Below are 24,787 nucleotides of genomic sequence, written 5' to 3' on the forward strand. Positions count from 1 at the left end.
TACCTACTACCTTCCATTTGCTGTGTCAGGTATTGTGTATTCATGAGTGACCAAAATAAATGTGATCCCAGCCTTCATGGAGCTTACCAGAGCCTAGTGGGGAAGATCAAGTTTAAACAGAAAAAATTAAAAGAGTAAGTATGTAATTGCAAACTAGATTACTTAGAGAAAGATTAGAATGGGTAAGAAGAGGGCCTAGTTTATGTGATCTGAAAAGGCCTTTCTGAGAAGGAGACATTTATATAGAGAGTTAAAGGTAAATAGGATTTTAATTTTTAACTCCATTAAAAGCAAAGAGATGAGCATTCTGGGCAGAAGATAAAATAGATTCATTTTAGACATGATAAATTTTTTAAAGAAATGAGATTTTAAAAATTTATCTTATTATAGTTAGAATGGGAAAATATAACTAGAGAGTTAAAATTCTATTTTCCATTCTAACCATAAATAGGTGAATTTTTAAAACCTACTTTTATAATTCACAGAATGATATTAAACATTTATTATAATTTGTAGTTAAATAAAATAGGAATTGCCAGATTAAAAAGATGAGGTAACTATATATATGTATATTTTTTAATTTTTAGCAAAACAAGAAAACAAAAAGTATTGCTGAAGAACTAGAACTTGCTGTATTGAAAATCAGTCACAGTCTCAATGAACTCAAGAAAGAAGTAAGTATAGTTTGAAATTTAGCCCCTTTTAAACCTTTGCTAATTTTCATGTGACATAGTATGTATGAAGTGCATTAGTATTACTATGTCTGTGTGTCTAGAAGATGGTTTTCCATTTTAAAGCCACTGTTTTTTTCGTGCCATCCTTCTCAAAGCTTGTATGTAGATGTTCATAACACCTTTATTTATGATAGCCCCAAACTAGAAATAGTCTAAGTTTCCATCCACAGAGGAATCGATGAATTAATTTTGGTATGACTATAACAAGTATTATTCAGCAATGAAGAGAAACAATATGGATACAGGTAATCATGTGGATAAATCACTAAAACGTAACACTGAAAGAGGTCAGACACCAACGAGTGTGTGTTTGTGTGTGAGTGGATGTGTATATATGTAATTCCATTTAGAGGAAATTCTAGAAAAGGCAAAACTAATGTATAGTGATGGAAACCAAATCAGTGGCTGCCTGGGATCAGAAGTTGGGGGATATTTACTACAAGGAGGCATGGGAGAACTTTGGGGGATAAAGCAAATGTATGGAATATTGATTGTGGTGATGGTTACATAGATACAAATGTCAAAACTCATCACACTGTACCTTTGGTACATTTTGCTGCATATAAAGTATAACCTTAATGTAATTGATTTTTAAGAATATTTTTTTGGTTGAGATTTCCCTGCTTCCTGCCAAACTGGGCCATCTCTGACTCATTTGATCACTCTAAAGCAATTGAAAGTCACTGTAAGTCAGATGTTTGCCAACTACAGCCAGGCTGTCTGTTTTAAGTCAAGTTTTGGGAGACATAGTCCTGCCCATGTGCTTACATATTGTCTGCTGTTTTTTCACAACAGCAGAGTTGGGTAGTTGCAGTAGACACTGTGCAGCCTGGAAACCCTAAAATATTTCCTGTGCAGCCCCTTACAGAGTAAGTTTGCCAGTCCATGCTTTAGGTGATGAAACAAAATCTCAGTTCCAAAATTAGAATGAGTTCTCCAATGTATAAATTGCTATTTTGATAGTCCTTCAATTAAGGACTTATCCCTGTTCCCCAGCCCCCAGCCGCACCGAGGGCTTTTGGGAAAGGTGTGGTCTCTGGTCTCTTTTCACAGCTTTCTGCCCCCCCACCCCTCGCCCTTAGCTTCAGTTCTTGATCTTTGCCAGTGTGGCTCAAGGCCAAAAGAGAAGAGGCGGGGAGGTGGAAAGTTCTTTGAAATTGGTGCCCTTACAGAATGCTTTGGGGTCTGGTTAAGCTGACTTTGTCTCTCCTGGGTGATTGAGTGTGTTCATCAGAGCCCCTCACTGCAACTCCCGGCCACCCTGCTCCTTCTACCCTGGGGTGTGCCTGGAGGTAATGCTCAGAACACACCTGTCAGCAGTCCAGACAGAGCTTCCTTATCTCTAATTCCTTTATTCTTTTATATTTTTGCAGTCAGGGGTTCAAGAGAATGGAATTGGGTTTTGGTTTTCTTTTATAAATTATATACATGATGATTTGTTTCACATCTTACTTAGTATGGACCTCTACTGAAACCTTCGTTTTAACATCTTATTAAACATAGAAGGATGTTATGGTTTTCTTTGGTTTAAAAAAAAAAAAAAAAGCCTATCCATTTTTTCCAGCCTATTCAACTTTAACTAAATTATTGTTAAAATTTGACTATCAGTATGAGGAGAAAATCCTTTGATAATAGACTGAGCGGCTTTCCACCAGCTTCATTTTCCTAACCTCCGACATGGGTGCAACAACATCAGCCTAGAATGAATTTGTATAAGGATTAAGGCAGACAGTGTCTGTAAAGCCGGGTGGTCAGTTCTTTGCCCAGAGCGGAACTTCGAGCTTATTCATCCTTCCTCCCTTAGGCGTGGTAGTAAGTTGTCTCTAGAACCACTCAGATTTACGTGACTGTGGGCAAGTCACTCAGTCTCTAAGGACCTCTTTCATAGTCTGTAAAATAAAGGGCTGGCATTAGATATTCTCTAAGGCCCTGATGGTTAAATAAATTTTCTTAAAATTCTTATGTGGCATTTAGTTTCCAAAGGAAAGTACATTTTCATGTCTTTGTTTCTGACTGTAATTATTCTCACTTGATTGCGTGAACGCAGACTACTCTATTGTCAATTTTTTAGAAGGTCCTGTAATTTGAATTGACATTGGATTATTTCCAGGAAAAAAAAAATCACTTCATTCAATAGGCTTCCTTCAAGTCAGATTTTCATTAGGACAGTGGTATTAAAAATGATCTCTTCCTGGAGAACCCCAGAATAACCTGCCTTATCATTTTTTTTTTTTTTAAACAAAAAGCAGGATGAAACGAAGATTTTGGACTTAATAGTACCCAAAGATATCTGCGGAGAGTAGGCTGTGATTAAGATCCATCCCAAGTCAAATATAGCCTCGGGGTTTGTCTGTCATTTATCCTGTGACCCAAGAGTTGGGGAGTAAAGTTCTAGACAGCAACTACAGATGGGCTATAACCCCCTGAGGGAAGGGAGTGTGTCCTACTTGTCTGTATGTCCAGCCTCTAGTACAGTGTCTTCCATGATCTGGGTATCTCATAAAATTCTGTTGAATCCCTAACAGATTGACTCTCACATCAAGACCTTTTCAAAAGTCTATTGAAGAATCTTACTGATCATGAACTGCCATTTGCCTTTCCTCCTAGTATCTGAATACCGTCCTCTTAATACTGGTGTGTTGCCTACTAACCTCTAGAGTAGTGGGAGCATTTTTTTTTTTTAAGATTTTTATTTATTTGACAGACGGATCACAAGTAGGCAGAGAGGCAGGCAGAGAGAGAGGAAGAGGAGGCAGGCTCCCTGCTGAGCAGAGCGCCCGATGTGAGGCTCGATCCCAGGACCCTGGGATCATGACCTGAGCCGAAGGCAGAGGCTTTAACCACGGAGCCACCCAGGTGCCCCAAAGGGAGCATTTTTTAAGTAAGAGAGCAGCTGCGTGGCCAAGAGTTGGTGAATAGCAGGATAAAAAGGGCCCCGCCACGCCACAGCAGCCGAGCAGCTCGTCTTCTGCAGACAACAGTTCTACGCACAGGAGGAAACTCAAAGATGTCCATGTCTCTCCCACCCTGGGAGAACTGACAGGCTCCCCTGTGCTGCGCAGCTTCTGCTGCACACTTTCCTTTCAGTGCACCAAGTGCGGACGCATTGAGGTTGCTCCTTTTTCGTTTTTAAAGGGATTGTGAGGTACTTGATGACAAAACCGGATTGTTTGTTGTCTTTCTTTCATTACCCTTCACCCCCCACATCTGCAGCTCCATAGGACAGCAACCCAGCTGGCAGCAGATCTGTTAAAATACCATGCCGATCATGTGGTACTAAAAGCATTAAAACTTACTGGAGTAGAAGGAAATTTAGAAGGCTTGGCTGAATATGCGTGTAAACTCTCTGAACAGAAAGAGCAGCTTGTCGAGGTGAGTAATCGGTTCGTTTGTTAAAGAAATTGTGGTTTCATGATAGCTGTATTAGGGGTAGTAACTCAAATATGTTTTTTTGGGTAACTTATATGAGCATTTTCTCTGTCTCCTTTGGAATCTTAAGATATAATATTTATCTGTCTTAACAACAGTCTGACCTCTAAAACAAAACAACAGAAAATGCTGGAACCCGCAGATGCACTTATTAATCTTCTTGTCCTTATTCTCTCAGAGAGGTTAGGCTTTGGAGTAGAGCAGTGCAGACACATTGTATGACCTTGTTTCTATTTGAATCTGTGGGGGTCTCAGCATGAAAGAGATGGCACACTTGAATTAGAATAATTTAAAGAGCCTTTAATAGAAGAGCTGTTTACAACTGAATAGCCAGGGTGTGAGGGGAACTGTGGGAGTGCAGTAATTGGGGTTAGTGATAGAGCTGGTACTGCTGATAGGCCCAAATTCATAGGGAGAAGGAGTGGTTACTGGAAACTGGAAGGTCACAGAGTCTTTCAGAAAGCCACCGTGAGAGGTTCTGATTTCAGGACTAGACACAGAGACAGCCCAAGGCAACCCTGCAGGGAAAGAGCATGAGAATAAAGGCCGTGGCTCTGCATTCCTGCTGGTCTGTTGCTGGTCCTTCCCATTGCCCCCACGGAGCTGGAGACCACAAATGTCAGTGTCCCAGGGCATAAAGCAGTTTGGGAAGGAAGGAAAGTGGATGTGGATGGACAGAGAAAAGACATTCAGCCCAGTGTTCCTCCTCTGAACCTCTTCTGTTCTGCCCAGACCTTTCTGGGTGTTACTGGGATTTCACCTGTCACTTTTGCTGTAATTTCAGTTATTAATTGATATTCTAAGCCTGCCACTTACTGAAAACACCAGATATCTCTTAGTAAAAAAATATATACTTAACTTGTGTATAACTTGTGCGTATGAGATATATAGCCAACATGTATGTAAATGCACAGATAGGAACCACAGAGCTGTCTCCATGTTACCTGCTGTGCCTGGCTCACCAAATCGCAAAGACTAGCAGTTAGAGGAGTCCTTAGACTAAGTGGACTAGCTTCCTCTCCGTTACTTGTTTACACATGAAAACTGCTAGGGAGCATTCTTAAAATGACTGTAGATACATCTCTGTTCTAAAATAGATTTGGTGGGGCACCTGGATGGCTCAGTGTGTTAAAGCCTCTGCCTTCAGCTCAGGTCTTGATTCCAGGGTCCTGGGATCGAGCCCTACATCAGGCTTTCCACTCAGCGGGAAGCTTGCTCCTCTTCCTCTCTCTCTGCCTACCTCTCTGCCTACTTGTGATCTCTGGCTGTCAAATAAATAAATAAAATCTTTAAAACAGATTTGATGATTATGTTTTTTAAAATAGTTTTTTAAAGGTATAATTGACATATAACATCCTGTAAGTTTAAGGTATACACATAATGATCTCATATATATATATATTTTGAAATGATCACCACAGTAAATTTGGTTTAACATCCATCGCCCTCATATAGTCACAGAAAATCGTTTTTCCTTGTGATGGGAACTTGTAAGACCTACTCTCTTAGCAACTCTCAAGTATACCAAACAGTACTGTTAACTCCAGTCTTAAGTATTATACCCTCAGTTCAAATGTTGTCTCATAGGTCTGTCGATTGTTACGGCATATATCTGGGACAGAACCTCTTGAAATAACCTGTATACATGCAGAGGAAACATTTCAGGTGACTGGCCAACAGGTATGTATGGTCAATAGCAGATCATTTCTTTTTATTATGTCTTGTCTGAGTATCATAGCAAATTGTGTGGAAGGAAGATGTACGTGGTTCTGCATAACTCGAGGTCAATTCTCCTGAGAGTAATGAAGGAAATGGCATTGTCATGGATAGTATGCCAGAACATAGCTGTCGTTCACACTGATGCTGCTCATCTGCGAAACTGGAGATTGACCCATTTAATTGATCTCCTGGTTTATATTTATTTTCAATGAATCTGTTGGCAGTGAAAGTTGTAATGACATATTTGAAAAGTAATTTACCGGGGCGTCTGGCTGGCTTAGGCAGTGGAGTATGAGTGTGCACTCTTGGTCTTGGGGTTGTGATTTCCGGCCCTGCATTGGGTATAGAGATTACTTAAATAAAATCTTAGAGGCACCTGGCTGGCTCAGTGAATTAAGTGTTTGCCTTCGGCTCAGGTCATGATTTCAGGGTTCTGGGATTGAACCCCACTTTGGGCTTCCTATTCAGTGGGGAGTCTGCTTCTCCCTCTCCTTCTGCCCGTCTCCCTGACTCATGCTCTCTCTCTCTCTCAAATAAATAAATAAAAACAAAAAAATAAAATTTTTTTTTAAAGATTTATTTATTTGTCAGAGAGAGAGCATAAGCAGCAGGAGCAGCAGACAGAGGGAGAAGCAGGCTTCTTGCTGAGCAGGGAGCCAGATGCAGACCTCAATCGCAGGGCCCTGGGATCATGACCCGAGCTAAAGGCAGACGCTTAACTGACTGAGCAGGAGTCCCCCCAAAAATAAAATCTTTAATTAAAAAAAAGTTACTGTTATGGACCAAGCCATAAAAATATTTATGTGTTTTGACCTAGGATTCCCAAGGACATAGGGAAAATTAGACAAACAGAAACTAAAGCAATATTTGTTCCCTCATTACTTATAATAAGATTCAGTTGGAACCAAAATAGTTCTCTTAAGTTAGATAAATAGTACATTATGACCTTAGCATGATAATGATAACTAGAATTAGCAACATTGAAAAATATATTGTTAAAATGTTAGATGATAAAAGCAGGATACAGATTGTATACTTACTACAATTGATACTATGTAAAATGTATATAGATAAGAAAATGAGGGATGCTTGGGTGGCTCATTCAGTTGAGTATCCAACTCTTGGTTTTGGCTCAGGTCATGATCTCAGGTTCGTGAGATCAAGCCCCATATTGGGGATTCTCTCTCTTCTTCTCCTTCTGCCCCTCCTGCTCATGCTCCCTCTTGCTCTCTAAAAATAAAAAAATCTTAAAAAAAAAATAGAAAATGACTACATGGGAATATGTAGAAATGAAAGTTCTTGAGCTTCTTTGGAAGAATTAGATTTTTTTCTGAATTTTCTGAAATACTACTTTGTCCTTATAATTTTCCAGAACCTTTAAAAAATTGATATCCCATTTAGTACTATCCCTGTCAAATTAATCTAAAGAGAAAAGCGAGGGGCTTCTTTCTTTTTTAGGTCTAAGCTCCAAAATACAATTTACCAGGTGTTCTTATCTGTCGTGCCAAAGGATGATACTCCTAACTCCATTACTAGTAGAGCCCTTGGATTTAGAGTTGAGAACAGCAACACCATAGAGTGGTGGTGGCCTGTGTCCTCCAGCAGAAGCATGTGGAATGTTGGAGGGATGTGTGCTTTCCTGTAGAGAACAGTGTCAAAGGCTTATCATGGAAGGAGGAAGTATACTAGTGATCCTTAGCAATGATCATCTGCTGAACATTTTATTATAACCAGAGGATCTCTGCTTATTAGGAGAAACCAAGGCTTTAATATTTACATCTCTACTTGAGGTTCATCCTGTTTGTCTTGGCTTTCAATATATTTCATCTGAATTAAAGAGTTGGACTCCGCTGCCTAGGCATTCAGCTCTTGCTATTCTGAAGCCGTGCTTGCTATGTGGCTGTGATTCTCTGCTTACTGTTTTTAATGTGACAGGGATATTAGGAATAACCACACTTTCTTCCCCAGGATGGTGATAGAGCCTGTTGGCAACTTCCGTAACCTGAGAAGCGTTTTTGTTCCCACAGCCTTAGCTTTTACTCCTAGTCCTTCCCATCTGCTTCGCAAAGGGATCATTTAAGGAAATAGAGCGTGCCTCTGGGATAATTTGTATTTATTTCTGGACATCTCTACTTGAGCTGTGTCCTCCTTATATTTCCTTTAGCATGTTCAGTCCTATCTAGGACACAGCAGAGCAGTTTGTACACCATACAGTGGCTTCTGGTCAAGAGGGGAGTCACCCTGAAATGTAGCCCATGGTTTTCTGGTGAGCCCATGTGCCCGCCTTCCCTGAACATGGGGAACCTTGTTTTGCTCATGAAGCTGCCACCTGCTTGTCAAGTCCTGTGCTCATGTGACTGTGCCCACGCGGTTGGAGCATGTAGTTCTAATTCCCTTAAAAATAGGGTGACAGGGACCATATCAGTCTTCTGAAAGCCCTCCGGTGACTTCCTCTCTCACAGTCCAGTCCAGTCCTAACTGTGTATGTTCCGCATCCCATGGCCTCCGATGACCTTCCTTTTTTTTCCTGTCGGTTCAGTCTCCCTGGCCTATTGGCTGATCCTTGACATGCTAGAGGTGCCCCGCCTCATCCCAAACAACTCACCTTAGGGTTCCTTTGTCTCCCCACCCCCAGCCTCCTTCAGTTCTCTGCCTTCACATGCCACCTTTTCCGTGACCGCCTAACATCCTCTCTCCTCCTTACCCTGGATTTTTATACATAATTTACAGTATCTGATCATTTACTTGTATGTTTTTTATCTGTCTCCCCCCAGTTTTTGTTATTTTTTTTAAGATTTTATTTATTTATTTGTCAGAGAGAGTGAGCACAGGCAGACAGAGTGGCAGGCAGAGGCAGAGGGAGAAGCAGGCTCCCTGCTGAGCAGGGAGCCCGAGGTGGGACTTGATTCCAGGACGCTGGGATCATGACCTGAGCCGAAGGCAGCTGCTTAACCAACTGAGCCACCCAGGCGTCCCGTGTCTCCCCCCAGTTTAATGTGAGCTTCACGGAGACAGGCATCTTGAATGAAAATGTCTGTTTCATTCAACCACGTCCCCAGCTCCTGGAACATGGGTACAGTGCCTGACACAGAGTAGGTGAATGAAGAGCCATGTATCAGTTACTTGTGTCCTGGAGCCTTGGTTTCTCTAGCTGTGTAATGGGAATAATATATTTTGTGTGTTTCCGAAGATTAATACTAATGTACATCAGACCTCTAAGACACTATCTCTAGAAGGTATCTGCCGTGTACTTGCGGGTATGTGTGTATGTTACCACTCCTGCCAGTGCCAGTACTACTAGCAGCCTACCACTGTCACTACTCCTACCACTCCCACGCCTCCTACCTCCACCAGCGCCATTACACTGTGGCCCCTGCTGCCACAGCCATGGCCCTGTCTCTTGTGCGACAGTGCGCACTATACTCTTTCCAGCCTGACTATAACTCTTTGAATTCTGCTGTGGAAATAACTGTTGAAACACTTTTCCTGAAATAAAGACCACTGCTCCCTGAATAAAGATTTGTATATGATGATGCATGCTGTTTATTTGTGGATCACATTAAAAAAAAAAGTTTTGTTCCATGTATCTCCATGTTGGCCAACATGGGGCTTAGGTGTGGAAGGCACTTCATCGTTGTTTGTTGAGTTGGACAGTACAGATTTAAGTTTGGTCTCCAATATAATGTTGAGAGCTAAGATTTTGAAATGGATACCTGTGTTTGTTGTATTTCATTAGATAATTTCTGCTGCTGAAACATTGACATTGCATCCATCTAGTAAAATTGCTAAAGAAAATCTAGACGTATTTTGTGAAGCTTGGGAATCCCAAATTGGTGACATGTCAACACTGCTAAGAGAAATTAATGACGTGTTTGAAGGAAGACGAGGTGAGAAATGGTCCACATATTTAGATATAGTAATATTTTAATTAGCTCTATTAGTTTTAATGTCAGACCTCAGTTGCAAAATGAATTATAATAACCCAGTGGGTTATTTTTATAGTAACATATCTTCCACAGAGAAATTGTGAAAATGTTGTGTGTCCTTCTTTATTGTAGTATGTAAGCAGTATGATTTATTGTACAACAGTATAGTAGATGTCTTTGAATTAATATTAATATTCTAGTTTTCCTATTGAAATTCAGTCATTCTATATTTTATCTTAATTGTTCTTTTGTTTTAGTACAAAAGCTCTTCTGTAATAGAATTATTCTCTGATTTAATTCTACTAACTTCATAATGAAATGAATGTAGTTATTTGATTTTTGAATTGCTTTCCTTCCACTTGGATGGAATCTCTTTCTTGATGACTACATAATCTTGGAAAATTTCCTGTGATGGGTAAGTTCATTGGTATTTCTACAACATGTAGAATAGCACTATACAATGTATAGGAAGACATCATTTTTATTCTTTATTTTAATAACAGGGACTTTTGTTTATTTTCCATTGTATTGTGTGTCCTCTTATTTATATTTATGTGTTTTCATGTATTTTCCCCCTTTGAATGGCTTCTATTAGCATCAAGCATGCTTTTTTTTTTTAATAAAATGTCCTTAAAGCCACAATAACATCAAATTACACATTTATTTTTGTTGACTTGAACATCTAAACATTTCATATTTTAAAAAATACCTATTTAGAATAATTGCTGATTTGCTTTTTAAAATCAAGAAATTAGATAGACTTTATAAGTATATGCAAATTTGTGAAGTATAATAAATGTTTACCATGCTTTTACATTTAAAGTTTTCTGTGATAGCTAGTCTAAATGGCTAATCCTTTTGATGCTTTTATAAAGTATAAGCATGTGGATTTTCATGTGAGGCAGTTTTCATATATTAAAAGGTAGAGTGATAATGTTGATTCATGTCTGAAGAAGGTCATTTGACTGTAGGATGTGTTTAGGAAATGAAGAAAGTGACTTCCCCATCTTTCTCAGCACGAGCACCCACTACAGATAGATGAGAACTGAAACAGGAAAACCCTGTACTTATGTTTGGGCCACATGGTCTCTGGTTTCTTTTACTCTCAAGCTGGATGTTATTAAAATGGTCTCCTCTTTGGGTTTAGGTAACATATCCTCAAAAAAATCAGGGCTTCTTTAGGGCTTTGTGGGTGGGGAGCTGTTGCCTCCATCAATGACACATCCATTGTTGAACTGGAGAAGAATCTTGCTGTTCAGAAGGATCCTTAAGTGGAGTTAACTGAGATGGAGGTGGTTGATTTCTTGTACTTCCTTTCTTTGTCCTGACCTTTATCAGTAAGCTCATAAGAATAGCTTTTCTGACAAAGATGTTCAGCTCTGGGTGAGCAATTATTGATTGGCTTGAGTCCAGTGTCACAGTGTTGTTTTTCCTGTTCTGTACAATTATTACGACAAGCCTGCCTATTACCTTGCACCTGTCCACTACTTTCCATACAAAGGACACAGTGTATTCTTCAGATCCTGATTTCTCTCTGCTACTGTTATAACTCATGTTACAGCTATTATTGAAAAGCCTTTGCTGTATTCTAGCTACCTTTGTTCTGCTCTGAGTATCTTGACTCTCATTACTAGAAGAATTATCAAATATGTTTGCAAGAATAGTTTAACCAACCAATTAAAGCAAATAACATGGTAAGCAATGAGAAAGGGACTCAGAGCTAGGTCATTGTCCCTCTTACCCTGAGACATGCAAATTTCACAATAGGGCCTCCTGGGATTGTTTTGAGAACTCAAAAATCACTACTTGTCTTTCTGCTTTCTCTCTTCATCTATTTCTGCCTTCTTACCAAACCCTTCTGGGAAGCTACGGTCTTTATATTAGAAAGGACCAGATCAGAAAGACTCCACTTTCCCTTAATGGTGAATATGTAGTCATAGAGCTTAGAATTTGAGATTATTTTAGATAACTAAGTGTTGAAAGAAGCCTCCTCTCACAGCTTGGAAATTGTACTTCAAAGAGGCTGAATTTCTCTTGCTCTGTTTGAACCATCTTAGAATTAGTATGACTAGGCTTCAGTATACAGAGATTACCCAGTGGCTGTGTTCCATAGCTCTGTGCCTAACTTATCACTTGGCAGACTGGATGTATAAGGTGCTGTTTGCGGAAAGGGGAGGCATAGAAGGAGGAACATGCTTGTGGATAAATATGAGTTAAATAAGAGTTCATATAAATATGAACATGGAGTTCAAAACAAGGGAATGACCTATCCAGACAAGAGATGATGAGATGACGATCGTAGAAATGGAGAAAAAAGGACTGACTGAAGAAGAATTTTGCAGGTCATATTGGTAGGATTTGGTGATTGAGTGTAGAGGTAAGGGAGAGTTTGAGGATGACAACTGGGTTTGGATTAGAATACCCCAGGCCTGCTCCTGTAGTTAGCTCCCAATCACCTATCCTTCAATAGTTAGTGATTCATTTTCAGTGGGTCTAGGACATGATCTTTCTGATCATGCCATGCGGAGCTCCTTCCAGAATCAAAAAAGCTAATTGTGGGAACTTCTAATAGGGAATTATATGGCACATCTTTAGTGAAATAGTGAGACTTTTTTGTCCTTGGGAAATTAGCTTTAGTTCATAGAGATGCAGAAGAGCTCTGGATAGTGAAAATGACAGCAGCATTTCTCAGGTTTTCATAAGAGATCATTTTGGTACCCTCATCAGATGAGAGGGGCTCTTGAGTTTAACCCTGAACTTGGTTTATCTGGAGGGGTAAGGTGAGCAGTAAAGATGGTGCAATTGTGGTGTTGATTTAGGGAGTATTAAACAAAGGATTTGGGGAGTACTAAAATTATAACAGTGAAAATAGTGCTTTGAAAACAGGTTTTATAATTCAAATATCGACTCTGTTTTCCCCATTAAAATTCCTGTTTTTCCAGTTACTTCTAATGTTTATAATGTGTTTTCATCAGAGGTAGGAATTGTTTGTTAATGCTACTTCTTGAATTTGATATAAGAGCTAAACATAACTGAGTTAATGTATTTGCTCTTAGAATCAATGATAATAATTAAGCTTGTCTGGAAAAAACAGGTATAAAATTAAGTATAAAATGATTCAGATTAATGATTTTTGGTATTTTTATCAACTTTTAAAAAATGATTATTAAACTTAGCTTAAATTGGAATTGGGGGAAAGAGGAATAACCTTACCTGCATAGCATTTGGGGAAAAGCTATCCTGAAGAATGGTGAGTTTTGCCATTATCCTCAAATATGCAAATCATTGTGAGTTGAACTAAATTGTGGGAATAGGGAACACAGCAAAGTATGTGTAAGACAGTCTTGGGGACTGGAGTGCCATTGATTAACTGGTGGTGGTGATGCTAGCAAACCAGATTATGTAAAGGCCCCTTTTTTCATTGCATTTATTTCTCCCTGCCTTCTGGTTTCTTTAACTGTGTTGTTTCTCAGAGAAGTAAGAGGTACTAAGATAGGTGTTTTTTTGTTTTGTTTTGTTTTGTTTTTTGTTTTTTCTCTAGGAGACTAAACGTGAGCATTTCAGGGTCATAGGCACTATGGAGGATCACAAGGGTAGATAATACAAGATTGCCCACGCTTAAGCTAATTATGCTTAAGTAATGATTATGCTCCTTTCTGCAGCTTATTAAGACCACTTTTTAGGGATATGATGGGCAGCATTTGGACTTTGATTTAAGATATATGATCAATTTTGAGGTTTTAAATGACTTAAAGTCTTCTGTTAATCTTTCACTGCTAAATCAGGCACTTTTTATATCAGGGCTAGGAGACAAGTTATGGAAATAATGTATTTTTTTTAAAGATTTTATTTATTTATTTGACAGACGGAGATCACAAGTAGGCATAGAGACAGGCAGAGAGAGAGGAGGAAACAGGCTCCCCGCTGAGCAGAGAGCCCGATGTGGGGCTCGATCCCAGGATCCCAGGATCATGACCTGAGCCAAAGGCAGAAGTTTCCACCCACAGAGCCATCCAGGCACCCCGGAAATAATGTCTTTAAATTGTTTTTTTCTCTCTCACAATTCTGAGAACAGAAAATCATTAATAAAAGTAACTTACAATTCTGACATTACAAAGAAATGATTTGAACCATAAAGCTATTCCCGAGTACCAATGGCTGACCTGTAATGACAATTCATTTTCTAGATCAGCGCTGTTTCACAGAAATGAAGGTGAGCCACATATGTAGTTTAAAGTTTCCTAGGAGACACAAGAGAAACTTAAAAAGAAATAGGTGACATTCATTTCAATGTTTTTTACTTAACCCAATGTATCTGTTTATAATCAATACTTAAAAATTATTAATGAGGTCTTTTCCATTTTTTTCCCCTTTATATGAAATCTTCAAAATCCAGTATGTACTTCATACTTACAGCAGCACATCACAATTCAGGCTGGTCATGTTTCAGTTGCTCAACAGTCACCATGGCTGGTGGATTCCATATTTAGCAGCACAGCTGTAGGCGAAAACTTAAATATTTGTGAACAGGCTCACTCTGTTCATGGAACAGTCGTTCTGTAAGAAAGTATATGACTTAGTGTTCTTACACAGTATTTACTTTCATTAGGTGAAACGGTATGAAATTGCTCTTTTTATATTTCAAAAGTGGCTGAATATCAGCAATTTCATATGGTTCTACCTGGTATATTACAGCTGAACAAACTCCCATTCCTTGAAGTCAACAAGCAATTACCGTTCAATCTTCCTGTGAGTTCTTTCCTCTAGTCACAAACTAGGCTTTAAAAACAATCTGCCGTCCATTGTAACCTGAGTTCATCCATGATCCAGAAGTTTGAAATGTGAACGCACAGGGTTGCACATCACATGCCTCCTTCCTTCTTTTCTCAGTTCCTGTGCTTCCTGCGGGGGCTGACCCACAGCTGAGAGACTGCTGTTTGGTTTGCTTCATCCTCCTATCTTGTATACTCGAGTTGCTCTCTTTGACAGGAAGAATATTTTAAGAATTTAGCTGTAAATGCTTTGGTTTGATAGTCACAGAAAAGGAAACAAGCACTAATAACCAGTATGGATAAAAGAAGAATCTGGTTTCATCAGAGGCAGCTGCTGTAAAAGATTTCACTAGGAATGAAGCTGTTGTAAATATAAGTAAATAGCACTGAGATACTTTGCCTTTCTGCCGTTACATCCGGGGGAGGGAGACATTCTCCAACCAGGTACCTTAGAGATACAACTGTTGACAACCTTCATGTTCACCAAATTACAATTTTGTTTCTGAAACACACGTAATTAATAGACTAAATTACCAAAACTAATATACTAACATTCCTATTTAATAATATTAAGAAGATTAAACGTGAATAATAGAAAATACTCTAATAGAAAATTTGTTTTAAGTTGTATGTGTTATTTGTAGGAGAGAAGTATGGCTACCTGTCACTTCCAAAGCCAATGGTAAGTAGAAGAGTTTTGTACATTCTGGAATGTTTTGAACTCAAATTATAAATTTGAGACTGAAACTGATGCATCAGACTGCATTCTAAAATAGTATCCACTAGATGGCCAGCTTGGTGACATGTATGAAGATGGCCTCTGTACTTTTTCAGACTGTTCCCTTTCAGTCTTCATTACATACTTTAATAATAATCATTTGTAAAAGTAAAAATAATGAAAACATAACTGAATTAAAAAAATAATAAGACAGGGTGGGTGTGAAGTTCTATAATAAAATAAACCCTCAAGGGGTGCCTGGGTGGCTCAGTGGGTTAAAGCCTCTGCCTTTGGCTCAAGTCATGATCTCAGGGTCCTGGGATCGAGCCCCACATTGGGCTCTCTGCTCAGCGGGGAGCCTGCTCCCCTGCCCCCCCACGCCTGCTTGTGATCTCTGTCTGTCACATAAATAAATAAAATCTTTTTAAAAAGAAGTAAACCCTCAAAACCTCAAAGCTTATGTCTTAATTGCTTTATCAATTGCTTTCTAGTCTACCAGACAAAGGAAAAAGATACAGATGATGTGACTCTCTGTACAAGGAGGGGCCAGAGAAATCATGGATCATCTGTGTTTTCCCGTGAACATAAGGGGCAGCTTGTTCTTGTACATGTGTGTGGCTTTAGAGTTTCCCCACATTCATTGTCTGTCCTATTTCTTCTCTAGTAAGCAGCATTAGAAAATCACAAAAGGGCTTTGTTAAATGAACAAATATAAACTTATGGTTTATAAGTTTATAAATATAAACCATAAGTTTATATTTGCTCATTTAGAGTTGAGAAGAGTTGAGGCTCTTCTGTTCTGCAGTGGAACTGGGGAAAGAACAGCTGGTCAGAAGTATCAAGTTGTGGTAATAATAACAAAAAACAAGGAGATACACATATGCCTGGAAGGTATTGATGATGACCTGTTTCTTAAGCTAGGGGGACTAGGTATTTTGTTTTATTATGTTGTAGTTTGTACTTTGTGTACATCTACTCAATGTGTGTGTGTGTGTGTGTGTGTGTGTGTGTGCTTATTGTTTGAGTAAGTGTTAAAAAAAAAAGGCTACTAGCCTCCTGCCCCTTCATGTTCACTAGCCCAACCATTCTGGAATTCCTGCCCCAATTAGGGGAGCTCCCACCAGACTTTATATTGAGGGGAATGGCCAACCTGGGCTGCCATCTTCTGAGAGCTTTTGCATATATTTCTCAAAGAAACATTGCTATTGGTAGTGGTGTCTATTTTTTTTTTAAGATTTTATTTATTTGACAGAGAAAGCACACAAGAAGGGGGAGAGGCAGAGGGAGAGAGAGAAGCAGTCTCCCTGCTGAGCAGGGAGCCCAATGAAGGGCTTGATCCCAGAACCCCGAGATCATGACCTGAGCCAAAGGCAGATGCCCCACTGTTGTTCATGGAAATAGGCATCTATGGGCTAGCCTTGTAACCAAACAGCAATGTTTTCGCCTCTCCTAGAGGAACCATATTCTGTGTTCTATATAGCTTACACACAAACAAACTTGCTCTTTCAGAAATAGGGGCCCATCAAATATGTTGACTCACATATGAAGTGCTATATTCTAAGTATAATTTCCTATCCAGCCTGGGGTAGAGGATCAGGAACGGGGATGTCAGTGACACTAGAGTGCTGAAATTTAGCCCTCAACGGGGAAATTGGTTAAAGGAATTGAGCTCCAGAGTCTTAACAGTAGGAACATGTGGAAAACTACATGTAGTGGCTAATTTTATGACATTTCATAAAAATAACTCAATAGAGGGACCAGGAATGTTTGGAAGTGTAATAACTGGACTCTGAGAAGACTGCAGAAGTCTTTAAGTCCTTCTGGTACATGATCTGCTTTCCCTGGTCCTGGGTTTCTAACTACTTAACCTGTTCAAAGCTCAACTTACATGCTAGAAGAGTATTTGCAAATAGTTGGTTGTTTCAACTTAATTTAACATAGTTTAAGTATGTTCTGAAAATGTTTAAATTAAAATTTTATTACAGGCAATTTGCTTCATTTTCTATCACTATTGTATTTCCTCACAATTAACCGTAATGCTTTTTAAGATGTCTTAATCTTTTCATTGTCATAGAAGAATAACGCAAACCTGAAATCATTAAAACCAGACAAGCCTGACTCAGAGGTAAGACCTTTTTCCTTTAACAGTCTTACTTCTAATCTTCTTTTACATCAATAATGACAATATTGTGGTGATTAAAATGTGTGTTTTACAGGAGCAAGCCAAGATAGCAAAGCTTGGACTTAAGCTGGGTTTGCTTACCTCTGATGCCAACTGTGAGATCAAGAAATGGGGGGATCAGGAAAATGAGATTGTTCAAAATGGGCGAACCATGTCCAGTATGGCCTATTCTGTGTATTTATTTACCAGGTAAATATAGTTACACTTTGATTCTTTTAAATCAGTTTCATAATAGTCAATGCAAGGGAAGGCTCATTTTATTTTATTTTATTTTTTTAAGATTTTATTTATTTATTTGACAGACAGAGATCACAAGTAGGCAGAGAGGCAGGCAGAGAAAGAGAGGGAAGCAGGCTCCCTGCTGAGCAGAGAGCCCGATGCGGGGCTCGATTCCAGGACCCTGAGACCATGACCCGAGCCAAAGGCAGCGGCTCAATCCACTGAGCCACCCAGGTGCCCCGGGAAAACTCATTTTAATCGTTAATAGGTTAGAGTCAATTTCAAATAGTCTGTAAAAAAAACTAAGTTCTTATGATAATTAAGTGAATGCAACAAGAAGACATTTATATAAATAGGATTTAGATTTAGAAAATAACCAGGTTGTGTCCTGTTCTTTTCCTAATTTTGAAATAATTTTGCATTCTGATTTTTGTCATTCTGTGTATCATTCTCTCTTCCAGCCAGCATCAGTAAGTTTAGAATAACATGCCTTTTAACCCTTTATGCAAGTGATTTATAATTGATTAGATAATACAGATTGATTAGATAATACATTATTAGATAATATTATATATATTAGATAATTAGATAATTATTAGATAATAATTGATTAGATAATACAGATCAAAGAATAGAACCATGAGGACTACAGCTTTAACAGGGTGCCAGATCTCCATGAATCAGTATTCATTATATAGCAGAGAATTTTCCTAACTTAGTAAACTTAGTAACTTAGTAGTAAACTATACAACCTATGTTCTCTGTCTTGACCACATTATAAGACTCTTACCAAATGCCTCATCGAGGTCCATGTTGATCACATTCTATAATCTTCTATTACAATGTATATTTAAGGCATAGTAATTCCATGTTGCTAAACATTTATCAGTTATCTGCTCAATAATCTGTTCTAGAATTTTTTCAAGGAATAACTTCAGACTTTTCACTAATTTTCTGAAATTTGTCTTTTTTATTATTGGAAACCTGAAAAATACTTGATATCTCTAATGCTATGGCTCTACTCCTACACCTTTTGATTTTGAAAATATTCTCAGCAGTGGTTCACACCTATAAGTTATTTCAGTATTTTGCAATGTAATCTGTTTCATGTGGAGTCTTTTTTTCTTTCATTTTTAAAAAAAGATTTTATTTATTTATTTGACAGAGAGAGATCACAAGTAGGCAGAGAGAGAGAGAGGAAGAAGCAGGCTCCCCGCTGAGCAAAGAGCCTGTTGGGGACTTGATCCCAGGACCCTGAAATCACCACCCGAGCCAAAGGCAGAGGCTTAACCCACTGAGCCACCCAGGCGCCCCTCATTTGTTTTTTAAAGACTTATTTCTTTAGTTTTAGAGAAAGAGAGAGAGAGAGAGAACATGCCCTTGTTAACAGGGGGAGGGGCAGAGTGAGAGCGAGTCTGCTGCAAATTCCCCTCTGAGAGCAGAGCCTGTCTGCGGTGGTGCTCGATCTTATGACCTGAGCTGAAGCCAGGAGTCAGTCACCCAACCAACCGAACCATCCAGGCGCCCCTCATCTGGAGTCTTAAGCTCAGTTGAACTAGATAGTGTAAGGGCCTATTTAGCCAGAGCAGCCATTTTGTTGTTTATGCAGTAAAACTTAAAATTGACCCTACCCCCCCTCCCAGGGGAACTTACTTAAAAGCAAGTCCGGGGAAACAAGTCCCAGGGAACAAAACCCAAATATAAGGGTGGGTCAGGTCAGGTGGAGATAACGGCCCGAATGCAGGGATGAGTTGGGTCAGGTGGAGACATCCAATCAGTAGATCGAGCATACTGTCTCCCTAGCTACCAAGGAGTGTGGGCCCCACCTTTTGGGCGCCAATTCTGACCAAGGTGATAGGCTAGTTCAAATAGCTACTATGGGGTGAATTGTAACTCAGTTGGCCACCCGTGTGTGACCTAGCATGACTGTGCAGCTTTCTCTGTGTGTTGCAATCTCATTGGCCACCTGTGTGTGGCCAGGCTCAACCACATGGTCTTTGCTCTATAAAAGTTAGTCTGTGAGGCAGGGAGGGGTTGCCCTCTCTGTAAGAGGCGTGGCCCGAATGGTTTGTTTGATTCTTGGTGCTTGGCGGAAATAAAACTTTGCTTGACCTTTGCTTTGTATCAGTCTTGCTCCTTTGACCATGGACCCATTATTGGGCGACCCAACATTGGGGGACCCAACATTGGGCGACCCAACATTGGGGACCCAACAGATAGGACCTCCACAACTCTGTGGGCATTGGGGTTCAATAAATAGCACCCTTTTCCCTACCCAAGTTCTGAAGAAAATGAAAAAATAAGCAAAAGAATAGGCACTGTAATGTTTATAGTGATAAAGCTATTATTGGATAATGTAGTTTATATCCACTAGCAAGTAGGTTTTTTTTTTTTTTTAAGATTTTATTTATTTATTTGACAGAGAGAAATCACAAGTAGATGGAGAGGCAGGCAGAGAGAGAGAGAGAGAGGGAAGCAGGCTCTCCGCTGAGCAGAGAGCCCGATGCGGGACTCGATCCCAGGACCCTGAGATCATGACCTGAGCCGAAGGCAGCGGCTTAACCCACTGAGCCACCCAGGCGCCCAGCAAGTAGGTTTTTAAAAGTGATCTCCAGAATTCAGAAATCTTCCTCTACAGGGACAGAATGCATCTCTTAAAATACCTGACAGAGGAGGTGCCTCCTTAAAGGCAGCTTTATTTCCAAGAGAAGAAAGAAAAAGGAAAGGCCTACCACATCCAATTTATTTTCGCAAAGTCACCAGAAAGACTGAAAAGCTAAATAAATGTCCACACTCTTCTCTGGGAAGAAACAAGAGGGAGAGCTGAGAGAAGTGAGGGAAGTTGCTGGTGAAGATGTCTCGGCCCAGAAGGAAGGGTAGGAGTGAGGGAGGAGATGCATTTCCCTCTCGCGGCACTCTGCCTTTTCAAGATACAGAATTCTCCTGGAGAGCGCAGGAGAAGTGGTAGGAGCTGAATGATTTGGCCTCTGCTCAGCAGTCATCTGTTAATACTTGACCATACTTTCCAGCATCGGTGACCTTTCCTCTTCGGTGGTTTCCTTCCTTTGTGCTTAATTGTTTTTCTCCGCAAGCTTCTCCTGGGATTGAGTCTTGCTAACACCTTTTTTCTTAGTTCCTGTCTTTTTAAAATCTGATGAGTGACATTTGCAGAAGAAAGTGAAATGGAACTCCTTCGTTTACTTACACCAAATGCTCACAGGTTAGCTGAAATAACAGATCTTGACCTTTGGCTGCCATCATGCTAGTTATCGCCCAGTGATAAAAGTCAGATCTTTAAAACCAAAAATTTGTTTTGACTGATGAAAACTGGAGGAATATCATTATCACTAAATAAATGTAATTCAGTATATAAAATCTTCCTGAACAGAGGATTCATTAGTAGAATTTTCTGTTTAACTTTTTAGCTGCTTCTTTTATTTCTTGTTTCTTGTTTCAGAATACTCCAGGGTGATATGGTCAGCATTTTTTGTTTGAGGGTCAGGATAGTGGATTCTGGTAAGGGATGACATGCATCCCGTAGAGACTAGGAAGCAAGAGAGGCTGCATTGTGAGGGGTAGGAATAACTAAAGCTCTGTGGAATGGGACTTGTTACCGGACATAGTTATTAGACAGAAATGCTCAGTTCAGGGAAAAGAATGGATTTTCTGGAATGGGTAACACTTTGTGCCGTTTTGACACATGTGGGTGGTAGATCTGTGGTAAAATCTCAGGCTGGCTTTGTTTTCTACCCACACTGTCAGCCTTTGTTTTTCCCTTACATTTTTTTCTGTTTTCCCTTAATACTTGGGATTTGCCAGCCTCGCCTAGTTGCTTGTTTCTTTTTTAAAATATTTTTAAAAGATTTTATTTATTTATTTGACAGAGAGAGATCACAAATAGGCAGAGAGGCAGACAGAGAGAGAGAGGGAAGCAGGCCCCCCGCTGAGCAGAGAGCCCGATGTGGGACTCCATCCCAGGACTCCAGGATCATGACCTGAGCCAAAGGCAGTGGCTCAACCCACTGAGCCACCCAGGTGCCCCATCTTTTTAAAAATATTTTTTAAGGATTTATTTATTTGAGAGAGAGAGAATGTGTGTGAGCAGGGGGAGGGGCAGAAGGAAAGAATCTCAAGCAGATTCCCTGTTCAGTGGGGAGCCTAATGTGAGGCTTAATCCCATGACCCGTGAGATCATGACCTGGGCACCTCTTGTTTCTGAGACCCACCTGTTAGCCTTCACAATATCCAGTTTTACAGTTTTCCTGGGCAATTTTATAGCTTTTCCTCAGGCTGTTGTTTAAGGTTGTCTTAACAATGTATATAATTTCTTAGTAATTTGTAGGTGATAATTCATATTTCTTGATAATTTTAAAGGTTTTACTTTTAAGTACTCTCTACACCCAGTAAGGGGCTCAAACTTACGACCCGAGATCAAGAGTTACGTGCTCTACCAACTGAGCCTGCCAGGCATCCCAATTTCTTAATAATTTACATATTTAAGACTAGTGTCTTATAGCTTAAAACAATTTCAGACTTACTAGAGCCTTATAGATCTTTAAGTGGCTTCTGTTCCATAATTTCATTTGATGATTACAGGGGTTTATCAAAGAACAGAAAATTTGTACATGTCACAGATGTTGAGGGCAGAATTGGTTGTTACCAGATTTCTTCTGATTCACGCGTCGTTTACTGCTCTTCTTAATGCATTCTGCTGTTCTTTTTGCTGTGGTTTGCTTTTTGTTTGTAGGGGTCATGGTTCTTGGTAGTTTTCAATCTGATGTTCCCTAATCTTCTGATGAGAGTGGTAGCACAAATTTTATGACTATTTTATAGACTCTGTGCTGAAACTTAAATGATAAGCCTTGTCAAAGTTTTAGAATTAAAAATGAGAATTTTTTGAGCTTTGGTCTGATTCTCTCAACATTATGTAACAAAGGCCGTTTGTTTAAGACATATTGTCAGATCTCATGTATTTAATTTGTGAAGCAAAATGAGAAAGTTAAAAAGGAAAAATAAGACTTAAATATTGCCAATTTTAAATTTATTTACATTATAAAATCAACTTATATTATGTTCCCTGAAAAAATTAAAGTGCCCTAAGAAGTAATAAAGTCATAGGGGCACCTGGGTGGCTCAGTGGTTTAAGCCTCTGCCTTCAGCTCCGGTCATGATCCAGGGTCCTGGGATTGAGCCCCGCATCAGGCTTTCTGTTTAGTGGGGAGTCTGCTTCCCCCTCTTTCTCTGCTTGTCTCTCTGCCTACTTGTGGTCTCTGTCTGTCAAATAAATAAATAAAGTCTTTAAAAAAAAAAAGAATAAAGTCACAATATTATTAGTCTATTCAATATTACTCTTCAAAACTTGGGATCTATTAATACACAAAATACTCTTGAACTTTTATGTTATGAAACCAGTTATCAGACAGTAACTTTTTCTTAGACCTCCTTAATAATTCATTTTATTTCAGAGGAGAAGGGCCACTGAAAACTTCCCAGGATTTAATTCATCAACTAGAGGTATGTTTTATTTCCATTCTATGCTATTAATTTAATTCTGGATGTAAAGTGGGTAATAACAGATTTTCTAAATGATTTACCATATCATGTTTGTATGCTTACCTCTGCACACACATGTTTAGAGAAAAGTGAAAAAGCAGAGGGCTTGCAGTAGCATTTCATGAAGTTTTTTTGGAATATCTTGTATAAAATTCAAATATTATAAGGATAAAACAGAATGGACTTTGTTGACCGTCAATAGGTGCAGTAAGTTACAGGTTTTCCAAGTAGGTGGAAATATCCTGTCAGCAGATGCAGTATCCTGGATACTTTCCTGAATTCCAGGAAGGCTTTTTGGCCTCTTCATTATTGGATTGGATGAATGATATTGAGCAAATGAGGACAGCACATGGAAAAGGATCTGTCATAGGCTTGAGGCAGTTGGAGGGTACTTGGCACAGTTTCCTTCTTCCCTTCCATATTCCTGCTGATATAAGGCATTCAGGGAGGGGCAGACACACTCATCCCCACCCCATGCACCAGCGTATCTAATGGAACTCCATGTAGGCCCATCTTGAATTCTTCTCCCTCAGTTAGAGGCTTTCAATTGGCGAGTGGGTTGCAAGATTACTTTCTCTAATTCTCATGTTATTTTGTTTGCTTTTCTAGAACCATGGGCATTCTCCTATTAGAAATGTGTCATTTCTGTCACTTTCTTACCTTTAATAGTTTCCTTTGGCATTCCCATGCGCTGCTACCAGAGCCTCTTCAGTAAAGGGATTTTACCTTAGGTGGATGATTATCATCAGAGTCAGAAGACTTATAGAAAATATTTTTTTTATAAAGTCAACTATAAATGAGCAATTCCCTTTGAAACAGATGGAATAAATTCTGGATTCACTGTGTTCCATTTGGCTCATATCCATTTGAAGTCATACCACACCACAGGGGATATTGAACTGCAAAGATCCACTAGTGACCTTCCTCCTGTGGGAGTTTATTCATTAAACCAGTGTCTGCTGAATAGTCTATGATGAACATGAAGCGCTCATCAAGTATTTATTGAGCTTCCACCCTGTGTCAGATCCTGAGGGAAGATCTCCGTGGAGAAAAGAGAACAGAACAAAGCCAGTGTTGGCCTGGAGCTTACATTCTAGTGGGAGGAGGTAGGCAGGAGAAAGTTAAGTAGGTAATAGCCATATATAAGCATTTAGAGATAAAATCAAGAAAGATAAAGAGAGAGGTGATAGAAGGGTGGCAAGAAAAGACCACTTGAAGGGGGTCAAATTTGACTAGAAACATTAATGAATGAGAGAGTAAGTTGGATGTCTGGGGGTAGAATATTTTAGGTAAACAGAGCAAGTGCCGAGGCCCTGAGATGTTGGGGTAGGCTGGAGGGGTCTGAAGAAAAGGAGGCAAATTCTCTTACTGGAATGGAAAGAGCCAGGAGGAAAGTGGTAAGGTATGACATCTCTGTAGCCATGGGAACAACTTTGACTTTTTCCCTCAGGTATGAGGGAGAGCCCATTGACGGGTTGGAGGAGTGGTGGCAGGACAGTTTTCAAAGGTTTTTGGCGTGACCAGCAGGGTGATGA

At 39.5% G+C, this 24,787-nt stretch overlaps 1 protein-coding gene across 2 annotated transcripts in view; it reads left to right on the plus strand.

Annotated features, from left to right (window-relative positions):
* The window catches only part of CTNNAL1 (catenin alpha like 1), a 63,159-nt gene that overhangs the window by 35,696 nt on the left and 2,676 nt on the right, over positions 1-24,787 (plus strand). The window contains exons 8-15 of one of the 2 annotated variants that reach the window (XM_059411124.1): positions 588-674; positions 3,948-4,106; positions 5,751-5,843; positions 9,619-9,769; positions 15,225-15,262; positions 17,373-17,423; positions 17,515-17,669; positions 23,165-23,213. In XM_059411124.1, coding sequence (XP_059267107.1) covers positions 588-674; positions 3,948-4,106; positions 5,751-5,843; positions 9,619-9,769; positions 15,225-15,262; positions 17,373-17,423; positions 17,515-17,669; positions 23,165-23,213 — 783 coding nt within the window. The remainder of the gene's footprint in view (positions 1-587; positions 675-3,947; positions 4,107-5,750; positions 5,844-9,618; positions 9,770-15,224; positions 15,263-17,372; positions 17,424-17,514; positions 17,670-23,164; positions 23,214-24,787) is intronic. The other variant, XM_059411125.1, reaches the window with a different exon arrangement.

This window comes from Mustela nigripes, chromosome 9 (assembly GCF_022355385.1).
Source record: "Mustela nigripes isolate SB6536 chromosome 9, MUSNIG.SB6536, whole genome shotgun sequence".
NCBI lineage: Eukaryota > Metazoa > Chordata > Mammalia > Carnivora > Mustelidae > Mustela > Mustela nigripes.